Source organism: Cyprinodon tularosa, unplaced genomic scaffold, assembly GCF_016077235.1.
Source record: "Cyprinodon tularosa strain WSP-4 unplaced genomic scaffold, ASM1607723v1 ctg28, whole genome shotgun sequence".
NCBI classification, from domain to species: domain Eukaryota; kingdom Metazoa; phylum Chordata; class Actinopteri; order Cyprinodontiformes; family Cyprinodontidae; genus Cyprinodon; species Cyprinodon tularosa.
In genome coordinates, this window is record NW_024038985.1 from 2,409,226 (window position 1) to 2,418,597 (window position 9,372).

At 37.8% G+C, this 9,372-nt stretch overlaps 1 protein-coding gene across 1 annotated transcript in view; it reads left to right on the forward strand.

Moving 5' to 3' along the window:
• The window catches only part of LOC119786802 (cell adhesion molecule 1-like), a gene marked incomplete at its 3' end in the record, with an annotated part of 539,389 nt that extends 530,253 nt beyond the window's left edge, over positions 1 to 9,136 (forward strand). The window contains exon 9 of the mRNA XM_038290356.1: positions 9,041 to 9,136. Coding sequence (XP_038146284.1) covers positions 9,041 to 9,136 — 96 coding nt within the window. The remainder of the gene's footprint in view (positions 1 to 9,040) is intronic.
• Positions 9,137 to 9,372: the final 236 nt, after the last annotated feature.

Below are 9,372 nucleotides of genomic sequence, written 5' to 3' on the forward strand. Positions count from 1 at the left end.
CAAAAGGTTCCTTCCTTTGAAACGTCCTCCCTTGATAATATTGTCATCTTCAGCTTTAATTAGAAGACCCTTAGGGTTGCTGTTAGGATCCTGGTTATTTTCATTAAGATTGAACGTGATGATGTTAAAAGTAACCTTTTGGGGGATTTTCCTCCTGAATGATACATTTCAACAATGAAAGTTTTGGCTTACTTATAAAGAAACTGCACTTTTATCCAACCAAGGTGTGTCAGCTCACCTGTTTCTTTTAAATTATATAAGTGTGGATTCAGTTCTTCAGAATTGAATAATAGCAGAACAAATTTCATATTGAAAACTTCAAAGAGAAAAATTTAATAGTTTAAATGATTGTTTACTTTAGGTTATTTGTCAAAACTTGTCTATAATTTATTTATTCTTTTATTATTTAACCTTTATTTTACCAGGAAGTCCCTTGAGATAAAATCTCTTTTTCGAGGGAGACCTGGCCAAGAGGCAGCAGTACAGAAAGACATATAAAAACACAGGACAACAATAAAATCAATCATAAACTAGACTCTAGAATAACCATTACAATTCTATAAAGCATCTGCAATCATGGTTTTGCGTGACTGCAGATGCTTTACTGATGCATATAAGGTGTTGCGTTTATTGAATGCTCATGTGAATGCGTTCAGCTCTCCAGCTGGGGTGGAAACGACTCCTGTATGGTTGAATCCACCAGCTTTCTGTGGCCCTGCATCAATCAGTCAGGACAGAAAAACTGATTCTGAAACCTCATCAATAAACACGCCCTGATGACTCAACGGGAGGAAAAGCACATTCTTCCTGTAGCATTTGAAAGTCAATAAGCTTCTAGTACTCCTCTCATACATTGCACTAGCCAGTGCCCAGCACATGGAAGTGTAACTTGCACACAGAACCATCTCATAGGGCTTGTTGTAAGGATTGTGTTTGTAAGGTGTAATTTTTAATGAGTTTTCGACACTGATGATCCAGAACATCTGCCAGACCCTGGATGTCCCTGATGGGATCAAACCAATCAGACGGCATCCATCCCTGAGCTGCTTTGTTGTTTTCCTACTTCGTCTTCCAGCCGACCTCCCTGGTTATCACTTCTATCATTTCCTTGTCTTCAAATTGCTCTGTGCAGTCAGCTGCATCGTCCAAGTTGATGCGTTAAAAACATGCTCTTATAAAGCAGAGCTGGAATTTCGATCCACAATACCTGGAGGCAATTCTGCAATTAGAAATGTAGCTTGAGGCAGAGATCTAAGGGGCTACATGCTCCTCTCTGCCTCCTATTTGAATTTCCTAATTTACTTCATAAAAGAGCATAAACTCTAATATTTTAAAAAATAACAATTGTGAATTTGTCATTAACTGAAAACATATTTTTCCCTAAAGGAAGACTGCTTTTAAATCATGTACAGCCTCTGAAGCTCCAGGGAAGTTATTAACAGCTGTGCTACTTTTGTTATTCTTCTAATAAAAATTTGATGGAAAGTTTTTAGATCTGTTTTCATTTAAAAAAAAAACAAAAAAAAACACACGTTGTATTTATATAACTATTTATAGATAGTCACTCAAAAAAAGCATCAATTTCATGTCTGGAATGTAAACCAGTTTCATTGTATCAGATAAAACTGATTGATTATTTGGTTTCTTAATGCTTTCTTTTTTAACTAATTAGGTCACATTTTCTTTTTTTATTATTATTATTTTAGCCAAAATAAGCCTTTTTCCCCTTTTTTCAAGGATAAATGTTAAATAATGCTCTGTAAATACTCTGCTTTCCCCCTTTGATTTAAATTGATTTTCATACATTGTCTATTGTTCTTCTTATCAACCCTTGATTTTAATATTTTATATAACATTCCTTTGGTATTTCTCTCTACTTTTTAAATGAATTAACACTCTCAAATAATTAAAAGGCCTTTTCCCATCTGTTTGGTCTCTAAACATTTAATTATCAGGGTTAACTTTGGCTGTAGTTCTTAAATTTGGTCTAAATGTCTAACCAACTGCCAAAACTGTTATTTTTATGAGAAACACATTAGCATAGTCCTACCTCATGATTGTAAAAAGACAACTTTCTATCATTGTTGTTTTGTTGTTTTTTTCCATTTAACCAGTTGATACCAAATCCTAATTACTGTTCTAGTATTTCAGTGTAATTACACAAAAGTTCAAAGAGCCAAAAAAGCAGCAGAACTAATTGTAGTAATTTAAAAAAGTGTGAAGTTTTGTAGTGAAATAAAAATGTTTAGTAACCTTGTAAATATCTTCAGTAAAGTTATCAAAGTGAATCAAAACAATATCTATTCACGTCTAGGTGGTTATATTTAGAGCCTTTTGAGCTTAAAATCTAATAGACATAAAAAGTAGTTTGATTATAATTTCCCTTCATCACAGAAAATAATGCATGCAGAGCTAAAACAAAAAATGTTTTTCCTCTTCTCTCTAGAGAAGATATTCACACATCCATCTTCTCCAACCCACTTAGTGTGGCCTATAATACTATTCTCAGCTCCAGTAAAGATATGCACATAAGCTTTGGAGATAACACAGGAGAAAGAGGAAACTTTAAGAGGCTTATGGTGCCACAACAGCTCCAATGCAACAATAGTTAACGTATACACCAACATAGCTAAAATCTGAAATAACAAAGTTACCCGGCAAAAAATGGGGCTTAAAACTCATATTATCATTATATTATAAATATCAAATTTCAAAACTAAACTTTTATTTACAAACTAAACATTAGCTTGTTGTTTGTATTGATTTTTGAGGCTAAATATTTAGGATACAAACTAAATATTTGGATTCAATATTTAGTTATGATCTAAATATTTAGTTCCAAGCTAATATTTTATTTTGCAAAAGTAATATTTTCCTTCAAACTAAAGATTTAGGTAAATTTTTAGATTTAGAACTAAATATTCATTTCCTAACTGAATATTTATTTCACTGATTTCTGTGCTTGATGTTAAATTATAATTTCACAAACAAAATATTTACTTGAAAAACTAAATATTTATTTAAGCTCATCGTTGTTTAAGAATATTTTTTAAAACCAAACATTTAGATTTCAACTAATTTAATTTGAAGAAAGATATTTATACTGGAGTAGCCATTCAAAATTTCCCCACCTTCCTTGATGGGTCCTTGGCTGATCCTTGAATGGTCCAATATAATTCCTTTTTATACATCAATCTTTGTACTAAAATATTGTTTCTGTCGGGATTTGTGAACATCAAAATCCAAAGAGAAGCATTGGCTCCTGGTCAAACCCTGTAATTCAGTGAAAGGGTGTAGTGAGAGTAAGAAAATATGCAAAAGGGGGTCACTCCGGTGGCTGGAACTTGGAGGGGATTTTGCTGGGAGTTGCTGAGAAGTGGGCTGCCATTCGGCTGGTGTTTGACTGGGAACTGCCATTTTGAATGGCTGCTACTGTAAGATAAGGAACAACAGCAGAAGATCAAAGGATAGTGGTAGATCGGAGTCCAGAGAGGGAGCACTAAAACTGGGTAGTGGTTAAGACTTACTGGGGCTAGCTCTGGATGTTAGCAGCAAGACTTTTAAGGAGGTTGTATTAAAGAAGTCCACCTGGAAGACGGCACCAAATCAGGGGATAGGAGGTGGCTGTCTGTCTGTCTGCGCTGGAGCTACTGTAGGGGAGGAAGATGATTGATGAATTATTTAACAGTCCTTCTAGGGCTGGATTAAAACTGCTTTTTTTTAAACCCCCTACAATTCCCTTTACAGGGATTTTCAACCAGTGTGCCGTGAAAGATCACCAGGTGTGCTATGGGAAACTATCTATTATCACCTAATTAACCATTGTCGGTTGCCTGTACTGTAATTAAGGGTGGCAGACAATGTAATGCTTATCTATTTCAGTGGGTGGCAGCAGAGGGGGATACATGCCTGTAAGGACAACAGAGTGACAGTGGCAGTTTGGGATCTGAGCAAGTGACAGCGATGGAGAAGCTTGTGAGAAGGGAAAATGCAAATGCCAAACAGGGCCTTGGAGAAAATTCTGACCAGCATGAAGGTCCTAGTATGAGTGGTCAACAAAAAAAAGAGGACAAGACAGGGAGGGATGCGACACCACCAACTCCACTGCACTTGGTGTGTGGTGAGAAGCGAACCAATAGCGCCATGGTGCCAAGCAAGCTTAATCGCCATCTCCAAACAAAACACCCTTCCATTCAAAACAAGCCGATGGACTATTCTGTACGCTTACATAAAAACTGTGAGAACTAGGCAACTTTTTTGAGAAAAACCACAAAGGTAAACGAGAGAGCCTTTAAAGCTTGCTAACTTGTTGCTGAACTCGTAGCTAGATCAAAAAACTCACCCACTGTGGCAGAAACATCTGCCAGCTTTTAAAGCCATTGTAAATGACAAGCTTGGCCCTGATGCGACTAAAGAAATAGCTAGCTGCCTGTGTTGGATAATGTTGTGCACATAGTGATGGAGACCTTTGAGATGTTACTTATTATTATTATTATTATTTGGGTCTTGTGTAAAGAACTGAGAGTGAAACATTAAATGTTATTGTTCCACATAGAGGTCCAGTGGCTATCGCGCAGCAAAGTGCTAGCCCGTCTGTACGAATTGCAAGAGGAACTTAACTGACAAACGAAAGGTCCGATTACTCTAAGCCGCTTGCAAGTGATGAGTGGTGTGCAAAGCTGGCATACCTGGCTGATATGCGTCATTATCTGAAAGAACTGAACACACAAATGAAAGGCCGAAATTAAAACCTGCTTAGAAACACTAATTTATTTAATTAATTTATTTTTTTATTTGATAGGGACAGTGTACATTAAAAAGCATTCCTGCAAATGCACCAGAATTAGCCAAAAGGCTATTTTTCATCTGTTGTCCCTGGACAGATCTTAAAATTGTCTACCTAAAAAAAACACAACAGTAAGCATGCTACAATGAAAAATACAAATATAAAAACAAATAAAAACAACTATAACTCCTCAAAACTGGTTTAAAAATACAGAATAAGTGTTCGCTGGACTACAGAGGTTCATAAAATAGAATAAAACATTAAAACTATGTGCATATAAATATATATACATATACATACATACATACATACATACATACATACATACACATTTATAAACATTAATACATACACACAGCAGAGACACAAGTGGCAGCATGGCTTCTTAATGATAAACAACTCATGTTCAACTAATGTTGACATGACTGATGTGTTAAAAGCCAATTTTTTAGATACGTTTTGAAAATAGTGTATGTCGTAAGTCCTCTAATAAATGAACAGGTTCCGCACAGCTCAAATAAGGTTTAAAATCACTGCTATTTCACGACTTTGTCAACATTATTTTCTCCATCTTCCCTTTTGAATACAAAAAACTTGTCTCTGCTGAACTCAGTCTCCCAACACCACAGCAACATCTAGTCCCAACATCTAGTCCCTTACTGGTTTTTGAGATGTGGATATTTACAAAAAGTCAGATTTTTCAACTCCTGCAAATTTCCCTTTGTGCACCTCATTGGTTCATCGTTGCTCTCGGTTCGCTGTATTCACTAGAAACGTGCCTATTGCCTTGCTAATTGCAACCTTTCACTTTACATTATGTGGACTCAGAACAATGCAGACAGGCTTAAAAACACTTGGAATCAAAAAAGAGAAACTGATCATTTTATCATTTGATCATTTCTTTAAGATGCAAAAGTTTTGCTAAGTTTATTTTTACAGTACTGAAGTAGAAGATGTCTATCTAAATCTCCTACTTCCAGCTGCTGGAGTGACCCCCTCTTGCATATTTTTTTACTCTGACTCCACCCTTTCACTGAATTACAGGGTCTGACCAGGAGATTATGCTTCTCTTTAGACCTTAATGTCCACAAACCATGACAGAAATAATATTTTAGTACAGAGATTGATGTTTAAAAATGAAATGTAAGGGATCAGCCAAGGGCCCATCAAGGAATGTGGGGAAATCTTGAATGGTTACTACTGTATGTACCTTGGTTCAACCATCGTAGCACCTGGTTGGGAAGAAGAGAGGTTAGGGATGGTGAGATGCACCTAAACGAGTTTCTTGGATGAATGGAACAGTGAAATGTACTGTTACGGGTTAGTAGTTAAACCTTCTGTAAAGTGTGTTTTGTAGGTGGTGGCACTAACAGAAAGAAGGGAGGGAGAGGGGGAGGAAGCAAATATGTTAAGATATCTGTTGATAAACTAAAATGGATGTCCAACATTAATCAGGTTTCGAGAAAAAGATGGTAGAATTGAAATCTTTGTTATGCATTTTCTGTAACAGGAAAAGAGCTTTCTCTTATTATAATCCATTATGCCTGTAGTATAGAAAGCTTCCCCAGCCGCATGAATGCAAAATATTACGAATTAATAAGATTTAAACTAAATGGTATAATATATTCCCTATATTAGTTTTTGACACTCTTGCATTAGCTTCATTTTTCAGCCTCTCAGACTGTTAAACCCAACAGTTTTTCCATTTCATTGACTTTCCTCTCCTCCTGTCTCTGTCTGTACACATTTCCTCTCCTCACCTTCTTATAACACCTTATTTCATTAAGGTGTGGACCAGCTTTCCTCCTTATCAACAGCCACAAATTACTTTATTTTTTTTTTCCTCAGTCCATTCTCAGGCAATCAGAGCAGCATGGGAGGTCTCTAAGCAAGCAGCACCGCCGGCTGCTTCATATCAATGCAGCCCGGCCACTTGGATGGAAAAAAAAAATGTCACTTTGATACCTCCCACTGGTCACTGTCAGGGTGGGGAGTCTAACCCGACTAATGAAGTAAAAAGGAAAAAGCTGTGAGGGGAAAATGGGCTCCAGTCAGAAGGTTTTGTTCATCAACCCTGGCTAAAGCTGCTCATTTGTTTGTTTTACTCACCACCTTCTGTTTCCATGGAGTGTCATGTGGTTATATTTCCATGTATGCATTTTCCCCCACTCATTGTCTTGTTAAAGACACAAGCCCACAGGTACATCCATACTTCATTATTCAACATACAGTGGACCTAAAATGTGAACACATCCTTTCTAAAAATGACACAACGTTTTGACAAATAAGACCAAAATAACTGTGAGACATATTTCGGCTCAAATGCAACTCTCAGCTATGTATGATGCCAATCAGGTGAAAAGCATACAAGTCTGTGAACAGAAAAAATGGAAAAAGCTGCAACAACCCTACTGTAAGTGTGCAGAGAGTTGCACACATGCTCAATTGGAGCACCTTTTTTATTCAATTTTTTTTTATTTTCTTCTATTTAGTCTTTTTGTGGGAGGCTATTGCCATTCTTTTGAAATATTTTCCAAATCTATCTGCAAAATTTGTTCAAAATTGTTTGATTTTTAAGGCCATGTCCTCTCCAAAGCCCTCTATAGGTGATCCCACAGATCGACTTCTGATTCTTTAATTTGGCTGTTGAATTTGTGCTTATCTTTGAACTCACTGCAGTACTGACAGTGAGGTGGATAGCTCAAGTGGTAAGTCACCTATCCTGCAAATAGGAGGCCTGGGTTTGTATCCCAGCTGGGGGGAATGAGCTGCCAGTGTGGCTCCTTGGGTAAGACCCTTCACGCTAATGCCTGCTTTGGGGAGTGGTTGTGAGTTCCAGTCCACTCCCACGGACTGCCACTCTGGGCAAGACCGTTAACCCCCACACTGCTACATAGGCGCCGCACAATGGCAGCCCACTGCTCCCTTAGCCTCGTGAGACCATCCTGATCTCGTGAGCTTTCAAGGTTTCACTCGCAGATCAGTCTGGAGACCCTCCGTTGAAGAAAATTTGGAGCCGTTCACCAAACGAACGTCCAATCAGCGTTGGCTTTGAGGCGGGTTGAGGTGTGACGCAACGAGAAGCGCGACAGTTCAGTCTAAAGAACATGGCGGCTTCAGCCGATGAAACTAGCGTTAGCGTGGCTATCGAGCAAGTTTTATCGGAATTACAGAGTATTTCTTCACTGAAAGAAGAGCAAAACACTGCTCTGGAGGCCTTTCTCAGAGGAAAAGATGTTTTTGCTCTTCTCCCGACTGGTTTCGGCAAGAGTTTGATCTATCAATTGGCTCCTCTTCGTCGTCGCTCTGTCACGTCATATGCTTCGTTGATCTGATTGGTTTATTTGGCCCGTCTATCACCAACATAGGCCAATTAGCTAACCAGTATTTTCACCCCTTCCCAAAATTACTTCTACGGAAGGTTTCCAGATGGATATGCGGAGCAAATCCATCTGGCGGAGTCAGGTTACTGCTCCCTAAGGGGATGGGTTAAATGCAGAGAGTTAATTCCATTGCTCACTATACTTGTGAAAGTGTAAATGCAATAAAACACTGGAAAAAAACCAAAAACCAAATAATGTATTCTTTTTTTTTTTCAATTTAACAGTGAACGACAGGTGTTTACCTGCTCCATGTGAAAACTATGGCTGAAAAACTAAAAAGAAAGTCAGAAATAAAGTCCTGCAAGGATATCTGATGTCCTGAAATCAAATCAGAAATTGCTTCTATATGTTCAACAATATGTTAGTATTTTTGCAACATCTCCAACCTTACAGTAGGATTTAGCTTTAACCCCCAGAACAGCTGTTTATACCTGTGTATAAAAAGGTGCTTCTGTTGAACTCTACACATTAAAGTCCCATTTAAGGCTTTTCATGTCTCAAAAAAGTGAAATACTACCAGAGATGTGTTCACGGTACAGATCCTTTGTATGTTGAAGATCCACTGCATGTAGAACTCTTCTAACATTTCATAATTTACATAATACTTTATGGTAACATTACACCTTTTGTTTGACGGAGATGATCTGAGATGATCTCAGTTCCTGGGAGATAAGACGATGCCCTGCAGTTTCTCCATCATGCTGGGCCTTCATCATATCTGCAACAGGCCTGTAAATCTCACACATTGTTCCACACAGTGAGCTGCTGGATGTTAATCAGTTGCAGATAGTATCACTTCACAGAGACTTTATGACTGTTATACTTCCCCTGTCCCACCCTGTGTTTGACATGCGTTTGTCCTCTCATCTAGATGCTCCCACCACCACCCCTAAACCCACCACAACTATCATCACTACCACCTCCACCACCATCTTCACCTCCACCCCGAACCCTGAAGCTAGTCAAGGTATAGTATCACCCTGTGCTTGAATGTTTCCTGCTTCTGTATATTCTTATTGTGGGACTCAGTCTTGGACTAGTAACCAGTATCGGGTTGAATGAATGTTCCACGTGAGGTACGATGAAGTATTTTTCTGTTTTTTTTTATTCAGTAAGGTTATACAAGGGTAAAAAAGGTAAGTGCAAAAATTTTACACCATACTGTAACGACTATTTAAAGGTTTAGTGGATGATTTATTTATT